Source organism: Lates calcarifer, linkage group LG16_LG22 (assembly GCF_001640805.2).
Source record: "Lates calcarifer isolate ASB-BC8 linkage group LG16_LG22, TLL_Latcal_v3, whole genome shotgun sequence".
Classification (NCBI taxonomy): domain Eukaryota; kingdom Metazoa; phylum Chordata; class Actinopteri; family Centropomidae; genus Lates; species Lates calcarifer.
In genome coordinates, this window is record NC_066848.1 from 8,051,295 (window position 1) to 8,066,336 (window position 15,042).

General features: G+C 41.2%; 2 protein-coding genes across 6 annotated transcripts; one reads left to right on the top strand and one right to left on the bottom strand.

Moving 5' to 3' along the window:
• Positions 1–1,179: 1,179 nt before the first annotated feature.
• Positions 1,180–14,593, bottom strand: hps1 (HPS1 biogenesis of lysosomal organelles complex 3 subunit 1). Of its 4 annotated transcripts, none has more exons than XM_018677747.2 (20): positions 14,426–14,593; positions 13,048–13,238; positions 12,788–12,922; positions 12,219–12,361; positions 12,019–12,127; positions 10,692–10,852; positions 10,440–10,542; positions 10,246–10,330; positions 9,845–9,900; positions 9,553–9,720; positions 9,149–9,328; positions 8,578–8,654; positions 8,347–8,484; positions 8,043–8,108; positions 7,765–7,909; positions 7,394–7,507; positions 7,174–7,256; positions 2,622–2,692; positions 1,416–1,562; positions 1,180–1,287 (listed from the first exon to the last, which is right to left on the bottom strand). In XM_018677747.2, the coding sequence occupies exons 2-19, from the start codon at positions 13,162–13,164 to the stop codon at positions 1,519–1,521; spliced, it is 1,995 nt and encodes a 664-aa protein (XP_018533263.1). In that variant the 5' UTR covers positions 13,165–13,238; positions 14,426–14,593; the 3' UTR covers positions 1,180–1,287; positions 1,416–1,518. The 4 variants fall into 4 exon arrangements, with proteins under 4 accessions (XP_018533263.1, XP_050932722.1, XP_018533244.1 ...); XM_051076765.1 differs by lacking the exon at positions 1,180–1,287 and adding an exon at positions 6,898–7,092 and having other exon boundaries at positions 1,486–1,562; XM_018677728.2 differs by lacking the exons at positions 1,180–1,287; positions 1,416–1,562; positions 2,622–2,692 and adding an exon at positions 6,337–7,092.
• st3gal7 (ST3 beta-galactoside alpha-2,3-sialyltransferase 7) lies at positions 3,638–6,396 on the top strand. 2 transcript variants are annotated; one of them, XM_018677829.2, is made up of 8 exons: positions 3,638–3,782; positions 3,987–4,154; positions 4,242–4,368; positions 4,450–4,787; positions 4,904–5,090; positions 5,210–5,350; positions 5,701–5,850; positions 5,938–6,396. In XM_018677829.2, the coding sequence occupies exons 2-8, from the start codon at positions 4,006–4,008 to the stop codon at positions 6,022–6,024; spliced, it is 1,179 nt and encodes a 392-aa protein (XP_018533345.1). In that variant the 5' UTR covers positions 3,638–3,782; positions 3,987–4,005; the 3' UTR covers positions 6,025–6,396. The 2 variants fall into 2 exon arrangements, with proteins under 2 accessions (XP_018533345.1, XP_018533353.1); XM_018677837.2 differs by having other exon boundaries at positions 3,651–3,782; positions 3,995–4,154.
• Positions 14,594–15,042: the final 449 nt, after the last annotated feature.

A 15,042-nucleotide genomic window follows, 5' to 3' on the forward strand; every position in this document is an offset into this window, starting at 1 on the left:
TAGAACCAGGGTGCTGTTGGTTAGCTTATCTTAGCATACCACCAGCTAGCAGAGACTGTGCACTGCCAAAAATTTGACTGGCACATATCCCCTTGTAAAACAGTGAACTGGCAACTTCATTCTTTGGAGTAAAAAAGCAAGATATACCGTCTTAATTACTGAGCTGTTCCTTCCTGTTTCCAGTCTCTACACTAAGCTAACCTATAGTGGCTGCTGGCTGGAGCATCATATCTAATGTACAGATATAACTCTTGGGGAAAAAAGTAAAAAGCGCATTTCCCAGAATGTCAAAGTATTATTTTAAAATCGTCTTCAAGCTAAACTAGACATGCTCAACAGGAAAAACTCACATGATTTTTTATTTTTGTGTCAGCTCCTGCAATTATGAGCAGCTTCACTATCTTGTATCTGTTGAGACGCACAGCATCATGCAGGGCTGTGTCTCCTTCCTGAGAGCAGGAAAAAAGTTATTAATGACAGAAATGAATAGTAGAGATGATGAACCACTGAAATTAAACACTGGTGAGCTGATTCCTACCCTGTCCCTGGAGTTGACTTTGGCATCACAGGACAGCAGATACTCCACAATGGTGGTGTGGCCTGTTCTTGTGGCCACATGCAGAGGAGTGCTGTACAACTGCAATGTATGCAAATCCACATACAGATATATATAGGACCAGCTGTATATCAGTATAACGATATGTTCACAGACACACAAGCAGAAGCCAGAAGGCTCCAAATGCAGGCACAAATAAAATACACACACACCTTATCTCTAACATTCAGGTCGGCCCCATGGCTCTTCAGGGCTTTGACAACTCCCAGGCTTCCCCCTCTGCAGGCCCAGTGTATGGCCCTGGAGCCCAGCTGAAACACAGTAGGAGGGCCCCATCCTATTAGTAGTGCTGACTACAGGCCACTAGAAGCTTGAGCTTTAGTATGTGAGGATAATCTCATCATCATCTTTACAAATTAATAATGTGCTTGCACATCTTACTCGATCTTTAAAGTTAATATCAGCTCCTTTTTCTAAAAGGCTTTGGACAACTGTGGCATGTCCTTCCAGAGAAGCACGGTGTAGTGCTGTCCTCTTCAACTGGAAAATATAATATCATTATAAGTAGAAACGATCTGTTGTAGTATGTTGTACATTTATCCATGCTCAAAGGGAGAGCATACCTCGTCATTGACATTAGGGTTCCCACCATCAGCCAGATACTTGTCTATCACATTCAGTTTGCCTTGAGTGGCTGCCATCATGAATTCTCCAGTATCCACATGCCCTATCTGTCAATGTGGACACACACACACACACACACACACACACACACAGAAAAGGAACAGGAGAGACAGAGATTCAGTTTTTATATCTCCTTGTGCACATGAAGTTAAGGTTTTTGAAAATTCTAGCTCACCACAGGGATTTCCACAGACAACCTGGGTGAGTATGTTTTCTTGATCTTCTTTTTCCTTTTGCACAGCTCTATGATATCTTCTCCTCCACTCAGGTCCAAAATCTCACAGTGTAGGTCTGAGGAAATCCTCCTCACTCTCTCCTCTGCCTGAAGATGACAGAAACAATAATAATGTAGAAAATATTATTAGAAAAGCTACATGAGAGAGGTACCATTGGCATGTAAGGCAGAGGTGCAAAGTAAGCTACGGGTTGTTGAGAGTCGGGAATGATAGTGTTAATGTCAAAATACATTCACAGCATAGTGCAAGCTAGGCTTGGCCATAACAAAATTAATGTTCCCCATAAACTGCCTCTCATATATAATATATCAGTGACAGAGTTCAAAGGAACATGTCTTTGCTTGCATGTGTAGTACGTGACTTGCATTCTTGTAAAATAACACATGTTCTATTGATGACAAGTTCTTTGTTTCTTGAGCATAAAAACCCTTTGAGTGCCAGAAATATTTTAAATATGTTTTCATTTGAAGAACCTCGGAAGATAACCACAAAGCAAATAGATTTTACTTCAAGTTAATGTCAGCAATTATAGACCATCATTTGGTCTTGTTTTAAAAACATTAAGTTCACTGCTAGAGCAAATAGAAATACCACATTTATATATTTGGCAAAACATATGACCAGGAGCTTTTAAACTCTGACTTGATTCATGGAAACCTAAATGAAAGTTAAATGTAACAACACTCTGGGAAAAATACACCAGATTGGAATGGAAAAGAAAATGATCCAACTGCATTTCACTTCATATCTAGAGACACGGTGGTCCTTGGTTTGCACATGTGGTGCTGTGTGTTTTCCAGTATACTTGCAAAAGGATGTTGAAGTAGGCTTTTCTCTTCACGTTTGGGGCTTAACTTCAATGCTGACATGCCTCTAGGATATAACCGCTAGTAAATGCAATGCATGTCTTCACATAAAATACCTGTTCACGTGTTTTAAAACCAAGCTTTTCAACTCCTGATTTGGTAACAGTAACATTATATTATGGGAATATCAGTCAATCTGCTGTGCTCAATAAGATTTCCCTAGTGGTGAGTGATTAATGATTATCATTCCGGAAGTCATGCTAAATGTTAGATACTGTGATATAAATAGAAAACCATCACAAATGTCACTTTGGGAACAGTAGTATTTCTCTCACCTACCTGAGCTTTCTTTTCTTCTCCTGCCGTATGGTCCATCACACTGGCTGCCCACTGCACCACCTCTTCCATTTCTGTTTGCAGAAAGTGTAAAAAGATACAAAAAACTGTCAATAAAGTAATGCTGAACAGCTAAACTCTTTCTAATATCAACTAATAATCTGCAGTACATTAAAAGAAAAGTGGTGGATAACTCTGCGCATGACTGTGTGTCACTTTATACAGACGCTCTGCAAGCCCAGTGGCTTCCTGGCCAGAATGCTAGGTTCATAGGGACATTGTGTTACCCCAACAAACAGGTGTGTGTGCACTTTGGTATGTGTAAGCATGTATGCCTGTGAGTACTTGCCAGCTCCACACTATCTCTCTCTCTCTCTCTCTCTCTCTCTCTCTCTCTCTGTCTACCGCTCTCTCTCTTTCCCTCTCCCTCTTTTCATCTCATGCACATGCACACACACTCATACACACACATTCATATACAAGTACATCCAACCCTTCAGGCATGTCACGCCCAGGTCATGAGCTGAGGGAACATTCATTCCACAAGCTCCTGGTTTTACTCACTCTTATTGTTACAGCAGTGTGTATGTCTCTTTTACAGGAGTACGACCCTCATAAACACACTGTTTTGGGGGATTATGTTATTTATAAAGATTTCATTACCGTAAAGTGATACCTTGTAAATATTTGTTTGCTAGCACACCAACAATCAATCACTGTCCAGCTGCAGCTTTGATATTTTTTCCATTAAAGTAAAATTTTAAAGGGCATATCAGACAGTACACACATACATGCAGTAGCTATACAAACATGTTAAACCAAATTTCCTTTTCCTGTTGTCCTGTGTTTCATTATCATAATTTTCTTACACTGAATTTCTTTTTCTGACACTTCCCCTTTCTTGCTTTCTTTTAATGCAGTGTTTTTTTCCTTCTTTTTTTGATGGACTAGTTGGTTACACAGTCACACTCAGTTAAAAACATTCCTGCCAGAGTGTGACCAAGTGATGTGTTAATGGTTAACTAGTGTTATTGAGAGAAGTGTCAGAGTTCAGCCGGGTGGGAAGCAGAAGCAGCCATTTTACCTCTTGCTGCCTTCCCATCAGCCATGGAGCACAGGCGGACAGACAGTTAACTATCTGCTCACGTCTCTACCAGGCTGGCTGTAAGTTAAATTGTTCACATTACTCAAAATGATGTTCTTCTTGATGCTTTAGTGAATAGAAACCATTTGAAAAGACAGTGTTTGTTGACATTAGGTAGTGAAATAGATAACAAGGTACTCTATCTAAGCTCTGTAAGTACTTAAATGGTGTTATTAAGACAGTTTGCCTTGACTATAGACAGAAACTAAATTGTATGTTTCAAGAGGTACAGGCACAGGTGCCATGGTGACGCTGAATCGCTTGAGTGTAGAGGACCCAGATGATGGCTCCCCGCTGCTGCCCGAGGCTGCAGAGGCTGCAATACCAACACCTGTCTCTCACTGGAAGAGAGTGGTCACAAAGACTGACTCCAGGGAATTTTTCCTCAGCAGGTACATGTCTCCAGGTGCTGTATTTATTTTGTGGACTTGTTATTTAAAGATACAAAGTGAGCTCTGTCTTTTTTCTCTGCCATACAGGAATGAGAACCTTGCCCTCAGTCTGGTGCTGCTGATCGGAGGCTACTCAGCCGTTCTGATTCCTGCATATTTCCACTTGGATCAAGTGGCAACATTCAGTGATGACTACAAACATCCCAAAGATCTGGTGTGCACACACATCTTAGCAGTTACTCTGGATCATTTTGTCACTCTTACTAAACTTTTCTATGTTTGCCCCTCTTTTCAGGCCCTTCTAAATCAGTCAGCTGCCCTGCTGTCAGACCCCTGCCAGCCTCGCTGGTGCCTGAACCACCTCAAGCCCCTGTCCTGTTCTGCAGGCCTCCTAGACATCCCTGTGTTTGTGCAGCAGGACAGGCCTGCATCCTGGGATCTGTCCCCTCCTCTGGGGCTCCAGGGCAGTGAAGAACATCTGGCCCTGGCTCTTTCCTCTCTGCCTGAGCCTGGCCTGCCTCCATCACTGAGGAGAGAAGGCAGCTGCAGGCGATGTATGGTGGTGGGCAACGGAGGGGTTCTTTATGGGAGCCATCTTGGATCTCATATAGATCAGTATGACATCATTATTAGGTATGCATCCCAGTGTCAGACTGGAAGGATAGCCAGAAAAAAATTAAAAAATACACTGCATTAACACACACACACACACAATCATTCTTACAGACACATTTTTTCTCTGTTACCAGGTTAAATAATGCTCCTGTGCCTGGCTTTGAGAGAGATGCTGGTTCCCGCACCACAATCCGCCTGATTTACCCAGAGGGGGCACCTCACTCTCAAAATGAGTACAAAAAGACCACCATGGTTGCTCTGGTGGTCTTTAAGAGCCTGGACCTGGACTGGCTTACTTCTGTCATCACCAAACAGCCTCTGGTAAGCCTACATCACATGAACCATTGCACATAGAAATGGTGTATTATGTAAGCCGCGAGTGTCACAGCATCACTGACTGCCTCACATGCTTGACATCTCCCTTGCTGTTTTTTTTATAGAGCCTCTGGTCCAAAATGTGGTTCTGGAGGGAGGTGGTGGATGATATTCCCCTGAGACCAGAGAACTTCAGGATCCTCCACCCAGAGATTATTCACAAGACAGGACAAGTCTTGCAAAAATATGCTCTGAAGCAGGGAAATGTGAGTTCTAACATAACAATGGCATGTCTCAGTGGCCTAATCTGTCCTAAACGATACATAGATAATGCCTGGCTGAGACATGTATTGGCTTTTTCACAAGCCTGGGAATTAAGGGAGCGTCTCGAGATAAACAGCGTCTCGAGATAAACAGCGTCTCGAGATAACTTCTGTTGTGAATTGGCGCTATATAAATAAAATCTGACTTGACTTGACTTGAAAGATGAACAAATACAACCTTCAGTTCACAAAGAACATGCTCATTTTAGCACACACAGGATTTTACTGTCATGTTGCATATGTCCTTTAAAACAAAAATATTGCTGAGTAAAGTATTTTCTTTTCTCAAATAGATGGTGCCAACACTAGGTGCCAGTGCAGTGGTGATGGCTTTGCAGATCTGTGACCAGGTGAGCTTGGCAGGGTTCGGATATGATATGCAGCACCCAGAAGCCAGGCTACACTACTACGAGACCATTCGCATGGATGCAATGAAGGCTCAAGTAAGTTTAGATAGATTACCTAAAAGTGGTACACACTTTTCTTCTGACATTTTGACTCCAATCAATTTTTATTTTACCATCATCCAGGTGGTGCACGATGTCAACGCTGAGAAACTCTTCTTGAGGGACCTGGTAGCTGCAGGAGCTGTGACTGACCTCACAGGAGCTCTGTGAGTCAGCAGCGCAGAGACTGATAATATGCACTCCTCCCTCTCAATGTGAACCTGTATGGTGTCCTCCATAACTGTGCCCTATTGGAAGAATCCTACACAGCACGGACTGACCTTTAAAATGCTCACAGTCTCCAGGGTTACCTGACGAGTGAGCAAATTAAATTCTAAAGGTTAGATTGTAGGAGATTGTAGAGACTACCCTGAAGCATATCTTGTTAAAATTCAGTGATTCCATAACCAGCTGTTACAAGTACTGTAATTGTCATATGGGTGAATAATTTCTCATCACTCACATACAATAAATGCAATAGTATGTGGTTCAAACACACATTTAATTATGTTTACAGTGACTCAATAAAAAGTGAATATGAAACTATTGATATTTATTGTTTCCAAAAAGAATGTGGATTAAGAGAGACGTATCGTAAATACTGTTGCATGTTTCATTCATATAAGGTTTGACACTTGCAGTAGTGAATAGACAATATCTGCATTTATAAAAAAAAAAAAATCAATCTGCTGCAAATTTTAAAAAGTGAAAAAAAAAAAAAAAATCCCACATACAGTGCAACCATCTATACTATTACTTATAAATAGGGAGCAGGTCATAAATGAATATTTATTTATATATTACAATCTACAAAAATAAAGGACTGATATCGTCAATATACTTCGTACGAGACACAAAATAGTGCATAAGTGCACAACGGTGTTCGATTGTGCTGATCAGAAACAACTGCTTCCAAGAAATAATTTTAGGTCACCCTATCATACGATACATAACCTTATACACTGTGAAAATTTTGGAAACACGGACCACAGGCACTGGACACAGTACATATAGCGAGTGAGAGAAATGAGAGAGTGAGGCTACTGTGACTCAGTTCAAGCGCGTGGGTGCGACTACAGCAGCGGATTGCGCGAAGGCTCCCACAGTTTGCTTGCCAGCTGTCTGCAGTGCTGGAGGATGATCTCGGTGGGGATGACCCCCAGGTGAACTGTCAGCAGCTCGTAGCACTTCACCACCTCACCCTGGTGATTCTTACTGTAGTACCGCAGCAGCTTCCTGCTGGACACATTACTTGCTATAGTCAGCAGCACTCTCTTTTAGATTAATCGCATCTATTTCTGTCATGCACATGTTGTTTACCTGTAGTAGTCCCAGGCAAGCATCCCGATGGGGGCAGAGTCATCAGGTAGGATGGGTATGTCCCCTGCCTCTAACTTGTAGCCCTGTTTGATCAGATATACATCAGATACTGCTGTATCTTTCATAGTATTAATTCCATCATCCAATCTAAGTCTAAGTCAATACTAAACTGACCTCTTTTTATTACGCAATACTAAAACATGACATGAGAGTGATTTACCGTTTCATTTTCAAACCACAGGAAGTAGCAGAAGTAGAAATCTCCATCACGTAATGTGACAGTGGAGTAGCCCTTCTGGAGAAAGCAGCGTGTTGTTCTGACCAGGCTCCACACCTTCAGTATAGATTAGTAAAGAGAAATCCATTTCAGACAAATATGTACAAAACTATTACATGAGCACTTTACAGGAATATTTTAAAATTTTTGGATGTGCTTATTCCATTTGTTGCACACAGTAATCTGTATGGTAAATATGAAGCCACAGACAGTTAGCTTAGCTTAGGTTCTGGTGTGTTCACAGCTGCTAGTGTGCTCTTTATCTGTCAGTCAGTAATTTAATGCCACACTAATTTGTTTTAAGACGTGCACACCTTGCTTTTGATGAACTGAGCCAGTGGTCCCTTCCCCAGCTCAGATGTGGTGCGTTCTGTGATGTTGAGAGACGGCGCAATCATTTGACCGGTGGATCGGTCCACGCAGATAAAATGAATGAGGCCTGGGAAATCCTCCAGGTAAGTGAGATTAACTGGGTCAAGATCAATACACTCCACAGTGTGTTATATTTCAAAAGACTTCATATGCATGCACTTCAAGAAATATAACAAATTAAGTTTTGTGCAAAGCAGGGCTCAGAGATCAGACAGGATATGACACCATGGTGATATTCCTCTTGCTTTTCACCAACAGGAAGTCCTTCCAGTCCATCAGTTTCTCTCTGTGAGGGACAGAGAGGGTGACAGAAAGACAAAAAAAAGACAAGGCAAGAAAGAGGACACAGAGATGAACAGATGATGAACAAAGATGCCATTATGGGTTGTCTTGCAGGTACGTGTGTACTAAAAACTGATTCAGAAAATTTGAAACTTATTCAGATTTGAAAATGGAACAACTAAGTTAACAGCAAAAGTAGAGCAAAAAGAGGGGGAAAAAAAGTCCAGCTGCCTGATACATACTGCACCATGGTCTGGGCTCGTTCCTGCAGACCTGGGGAGAGACGCTGAGGAATGTCAGCCGGTCCAGCTTCAATAAGAAAACACTGTCGGTATATGCCACACAGCTGGGTCTTCATATTCTTACACCATGGGATAAGACTAAAACAAAAACATGAACATAATCATTCAAAGACTAATCCAGCAGCTTTGCTATGATGCATTTTGGCCAGCAGAGGGCTGTAGCAGACTTACTCTCTGTTGAACCCAGATCCTCCTCTGGCGAAGGCTCGGTTCTTGAACTCTGTCCAGACATTTTGCAGCTGTGCAGACTGGATGGAAAATAAAAGATTATTATTTTAATTGTCCAGGTCACATGATTAATCACATATATTTCTATAATACACAAGGAACTTGCCCTTTTGGCTAATGTAACTTTTGTATTAGCTGCTTCTCTTTTACTAAATCATCAGCTGATTTGTTCAAGTTTATATTATGATAACAAAACAAATTTTCTGACAAAAGATAATTTACTAACTTTAAGTGTAGTTTTTCACAGCATTAAATTTTGTATTGTATTATAGTCATCAATAGTGTTTCATGGTTTGTGAATGATATGGTAATAAAGGAGGACTGAATGAGGGCTGACATTTCAGTTTTATAACAGGCTATAGTAGAAAAAAAAATCAATATTTTTAAGTAAATTATTCTTAATTATTGTGTTTTACATGGAAATTCCACTTAAAATTATTTTGGAGTTATGATGACAAAGGTATGTATACTGTAAAGGCTTCATTTATAAATGGACATTTGTACAAACACATACCTGTAACTCACTGGGCCCCAGGGCTTTAATGAATTTATCCAGTTTGCCACGGATGTCGTGTATAGTCAGCTGGCCTCTGGTGGCAGCAGAGCCTTCTTGGCCTTCACTTAAACGCCTCTCCAGCTTGGCAAATGCTTCCAAAAACTTATACACTGATGTGGCTACTGCATTGGTGGGAATCTGACATAGATAAATACAGATGCTCAAGTAGTTCAACAAGGGAGGAAATATGTGTTAAGATACACTACATAAAGATTGTAGTAACTTAATAAGTTCAGATTTTTTGTTTCATAAATCTGCCCCCTACTGGCCACAAAACCACAACACATCAAGACTGAGAGAGGATATCTTAGGCAAAGCAAGGAAGCAAATATACACATGAATGTGTGCTGGTATTCACAAACCTTAGTTAGCAGCACTAGTGTGATTCCAGGCCACAGTGGCAGGCAGTACATAGAGTGAGGCATCATGGGATATATCCCATCTTTGCTTGAGACCTCTAAGAAGACCCTGCGAGGGGTTGAAGGGTCAGGTGGAGGAACTTCCAGAGTCTGTAAGCTGTCTTCTGCCATCTGAAGACATTACATTATTTATCCAGTTGTGAGGTCTCATTCCAGTCAATCAGTTCATTTTTGCATGGAATCATCAATCAGAAATCAGGATTAACTTTTAGGAAGGGCTAAAATATTGTCTCACCTGGATGTCTGGGTCCATAAACTCAAACACAGGGGTACTTCCTCTCACTGGCTTGTCTGATGACACAGAAAAATACATAACATACTGTTGTCAAGAAACTGTATGACTGTAATGATGAGAAATATATTCACTCAAGTAACAATGGTCATTCCTCTTGATACACACTTCACATTACTGCCATCTAGTCATGGATACAGGAGTCTACAATAGAGGATCATTCAGACTCTGAATCTGTTTGAGTGCATGCACATACGTATGGTACAAGTACAGCCTGTGATGCAGGCAGGAGCATAAATCTATATGTAAAGACTCTCTCTGTACTGCATTTTCAATATGAAGGACATACAATGAAAGGAATGACTGAATAAACAGAAATATATAGACTCTACAACACAACCCACCTGAACCATTTGAGTCTCTGTCTGTAGGGGACGGTTCTGGGGTGTAGAAACTTTCAGGACCTGAACCTGACGTACTCTCAACATCCTTCACAGACAAACACACAACATGCACAGAAACAGACAATATACAATCAGAAACAAGGTGGTCAACATTTTGTGGTGGTGCTGGGTGAACAGTTGTTAGTATTTTCTACCTCAGGACCTGGGTCATCCAGGTCTACGTTGCTAGGATACATATTCTGTGCCATGATGATGAGGGCCAGCAGGTCTGAGGTGGCAAGTGTGCTTGCATTGCGGCTAGAATGAGTAGACAAGCAAAGAGATGGCATATGTTATTTAAAAAAAAACTTTAATCATTAAAATAAAGCAGACTTAGAAGTCATATGTAAGAAATGGTTCAAGTTTTGGAATATATGTGAAGGGTTTATGGAAACATCTGTGTACACCTGGAGTAGAAGGCGAGCAATTTGGTGTGAACCAGGATGAATGCATGCAGCACCTCCTCCCCTGCTCTCTCTACACTGCTGTTGAGCTGCTGAACTAAACGGCGCTCAAGGAACTCGATGCACTGCTCACACAGCGTGGGGTGGATCAGCCTCTCCACTGCCTGAGAGAGGAAGGAGATGAAACAAGAGTGTGGGCGATAATGATGATTTTAATCATCATTTCCACCATGGGCTGAACATTCAAAGAGAAGTATTCGCCCTTAAACATGTGCACGCTGGCTTTTCAAACGTTTTAGATTATGAGCTGACCGGTGCCTCTAATGAGAAAGGAATGACAGCTGCCAGGGGATTTTGTTTTTCAGGGGTATGATTCATTAATCATAACCCTGAAGGCAAATGGCAACCTGAATTAATATTGTTACAGGAGAAATGTAAGGTTTTCTGTTTTTGATTAATATATTTCTAAAAATGTATGTATGCATATTTACACTTTTAGAATAACTTAAATGTCAAGTTGTAACTGGTTCACGCTTGCTGAGACATAGCTTGAACCATGAGTTTGTGATTCCTACTCAAACACTCAAAATTAAAGGTTGTATGACAGACCTCTAACTTACATAGGTCAACATGCATATTTTGAAAAAAGAAAAACAAATAATGGTATAGGGAGCAGGCAAAATAATAAAAGCAGCTGATTACTTTCAATAGTAAGAAAATGATGGTTTCAAGCCATTTCTGCCATCTAGTGGTTACATTTTTATATATTATATGTGACATGGCAATGCACCAAAGACAGTCAGGGTTTCAGTAACAAATAAATTTGGGTTATAAGAAGAAGGAAAAAACATAAGCATTTGCAATTCCAAAAATGATATGTTAATGATCAAGAAAAGAAAGACACTAGTAATTCAATAATCCATAGACAAGTAAGATGATTGAGTTCAGTATAAGCTGTAATTTACTCTAAACATGGGACAGTAGAGATCCAATTGTCAGGTTATATTTTAGCACAGAATGTGTGTATACATGCATATTTTTGAGCATTTTCAACATAGACAGCTCACTATTATCTATGGCTTTGCCTTATTGCATATAGTACTTCTGTGGGGACAAATACAGTAGCTTAAATCTCCACTATAAAGCGGTGTCTTTTAGTATTGTCTTGTCTCTGCGTATAAACAATTGAATGACTGAAGGTTTTTGCAGAATCTATAGCAAAATTGGCCAAGCCTATGAAAAATAAAAAACATGTCAACTAAAACAAAGTAAAAGTGGAACACACAGTGTTCCTTTAAGGCCTGCTGTACAAAGGAGAAATCCACTGCACCTCCACTAAGAAGCTCTGGTCATTCTCTCGGAGGTGGCTGTAGGTCTCCAGCAGGCTCTGGAGATGCTTCCACAGCCTCGCTCTTTGCTCTGTGTCCTGAGGGCGCAGTCTGGTGACAAAAAACACAACAGTTCATATGTCGACCAGATGCAGTGTTACAACTGCCCAGTACCATGAGGAAAACATACAAAACATCTTACTCTTTTCTGAGGAGTTTACCGCTGAGGGTCACCATGCCAAACAGGACTTCAATCATCTTCTTCATCACATAGATCTTCCTCCTCAGGTCATCCTCTCCCTCCTCGCCATCTCCATTCACAGCAATGTAGAGACACTCGTCGAACTAAGGACACAAAATGACCTAATTAGCTTGCATTAACCCCAAGCATGTGAATAAAATGGAAAATGAAGATAAGGTGGTTGTACTAAACTCCATCTTGCTCTTTGTGTTCTCTAGGGAAGAAATATTTGCTGTTGATTCTGAATGGACGATAACTGTATCATGCGCTACAGGAGGACAAAGTCTGGTTTGATTCCTTAACAAGACTCACATGACAGGCATGACACTCCACTGTAAGAGAGGCCTGCATTTAGGTCACAGTGCTATTACTGTTGGCGAGGAGAAATTCAGGAGTGCAGGAAATCGCTTTACACTGTACATTAGGGCGTCCCAAAACAAGGTTTAAAAACTGATATTTTTACAGCAAGACCCCATCTGAGGATTTGTGCAGGGGTGAATAGAGCTTTTATTTTGGAAAGCAGGTGCTACCTGGTGTAGGATGTAGATATGGTTGTTTTCTGTGGTGAAGGAGGTGTAGCTGTCACCCAGCCTGTCCACCATGGTGCTGCAGGAGATAATGATGGGAGCGAACAGAGTGCTGATGCTGTCCTCGAAGGCTGGAAGCTGGAAAACAAAGAAAGGAAAGAATAAAATTTTGAAATTAAGATTTACTCTTACGGCTACGGGAAGCCATTTAAAAAGTATGTGAATGTTGAATGTGATTTTCTTCCTGATCTTCTTCCTCTTACCCCCTGGCCCTCCTCCTGAGATGCCCCATATTGCTCCTGGATATTCTGCTGGAATTCCGGGTCAGTCCAGTGGAAGAGGACCTCGGCGCTCTCGCTGGCTATCAGCAAGCACTTCATCTGGGCCACAGATGCGCACCTGTCCTGCTTTACTGGGGTGTCCTATTTAATCCATGCACTCCATGTGCATCATGCTGTAAAGAAAGAGGGTAAAAGTATTGAGGCAAAAGGCATAAAATTTGGGGAGGGATTTTGTAAAATATAGCGGTCTGACATGTTACTATTCACCACTGGGGCATGTCCAGAAAGAAGATGGTATTAACATCTTGAGAGTGAGGGCTCAAAGAATTACAGCTCTATCTGGTAAAATGGCATTAGTGGTAAAATGTTGAAATAGCACTCAAGGTTCAAATCATCCCAGTTACTTTTTCAACGTTCCAGCATTTCAAGCACAAGTCTGAGAAATCTAGAAAAATAAGACATATAATTTCACTGTTAATTACTACACACCTAAATACACTTCATTTCTAGGTATGTATGTCATGTTTGATGATCTTACAGTGACAAAGTTGTCATGATATGAGGAAATTATGAAAAACAGTTCTATTGGATACATTACAAACATTTACTGACATTATCCTTTACCATGACATGCATTTCAAAGGTATGAACATCAATCTGATTTTCGGTTTCACAGCCAGACAGTTGTTGGTTTTATTGTAATATTTTTCAGATGGGGAATTCAACTACATTTTTTTCTTTCTGACCTTTTGACCTAAAATAAACTGTGAGCACGCAGATAAAACATAAAGCAAAAATGGCAGCTGTGAGAGATTTCAGAACACTATCAGCACAACATGATGTGAGCCTGCTGTGGTGTAGGCAGAGGCTGATCTGTAGTTGCACCTCAAGAGATATATTTGCATACTATCAAGAAAAAATAACTATAAGAGCATCCTGTGCTCAGTGCCATTACACTAAATCTACAGTCCTTTATCAAGTTGAATAGAGGCTTTTGGATTCAGTGCAAAGTAACTTTCATTTACATCACATAAAGGTCCGTTTGGCACAGATAAACAATGATAATGATAGAGGAGGGAAAAATATGAGCTCTTTTTACGTTCACCATCACAGAGGCAGAAATACATCTGATCATGTTAATGAGCTGTGACTCAGTATGTGGAGAAATAAACCCAGAAACGATCCTTTGCTGTTTTGCGATTGTGTTTTATCATCTGAAGCTGATCCGATCCGTAAACTACATCCCGTGTTTTACCTGAAGCCTGAAGTTACTTCCCCTTACCAAACTTTTAACTTCCTCGATGTATACTTGCTGTTCACGCTGCTGTTCAACACAAAGTCATGTCACCCAACAACTCACTGCGTGTTTTCAGCGCCGGACGATCCCAACATCTCGAGGTCCAGCGCCTGCGTCCTTTGAAGCTTCAGCTTTCCTCAGAGTTCCGCGCAACTTGTGGGGGTTTTCATCGCAGCTGCTGTGTCATCTGCTTCCTTCCGCACAGTCCCGCAGCTCCTCCAACACAGCGCCACCGGGTCATGTGACAACAGCGAGGACTTCAGCTAGCTGATCTGAAAACAGAAGGAGCTGTGAAGCTGCCGAGGAGCGCCGCGTAAAGACTGCTCCTGGATAAGTGTTAGTAGTCAGAGACTGCTCTTTTCGGTGGGTCGCCTTGTCAGGAGCCTGATGATCAGTGAAGCAGGAGAAAGTCATGTGCTGGTGCTGGTGATGTGGGGCACATGACTCAGAGGCTGTGATGTAGACAATAGTTTGGTATTTGTGGAATGCAGCTTCATGGCTGAGAATGAGATTAGACGTGTGTGTGCCCTGGATTTCTTAGGTTACAATGAAGGGGAAAAAACACAAAACATGCAGAGGGACGGGAGAAATTGTGCACAATGTCAAAACTAGTGTAAGACAGATTTGGTTCTGTGGGCTGGATATGTTTAAATATCAAATGAAATTCTAATCAAGCATTT

Coding starts and splice junctions, on each gene's coding strand:
- st3gal7 (XM_018677829.2), top strand. CDS start 4,006: ATGGTGACGCTGAATCGCTTGAGTGTAGAGGACCCAGATGATGGCTCC. Junction 5,351..5,700: donor ATGCTCTGAAGCAGGGAAAT/GTGAGTTCTAAC, acceptor TTTCTCAAATAG/ATGGTGCCAACACTAGGTGC. Junction 5,851..5,937: donor TGGATGCAATGAAGGCTCAA/GTAAGTTTAGAT, acceptor ACCATCATCCAG/GTGGTGCACGATGTCAACGC.
- hps1 (XM_051076765.1), bottom strand. CDS start 13,164: ATGAAGTGCTTGCTGATAGCCAGCGAGAGCGCCGAGGTCCTCTTCCAC. Junction 8,109..8,346: donor CGAGCCCAGACCATGGTGCA/GTATGTATCAGG, acceptor TGTCCCTCACAG/AGAGAAACTGATGGACTGGA. Junction 7,910..8,042: donor AGGAATATCACCATGGTGTC/ATATCCTGTCTG, acceptor AGTTAATCTCAC/TTACCTGGAGGATTTCCCAG.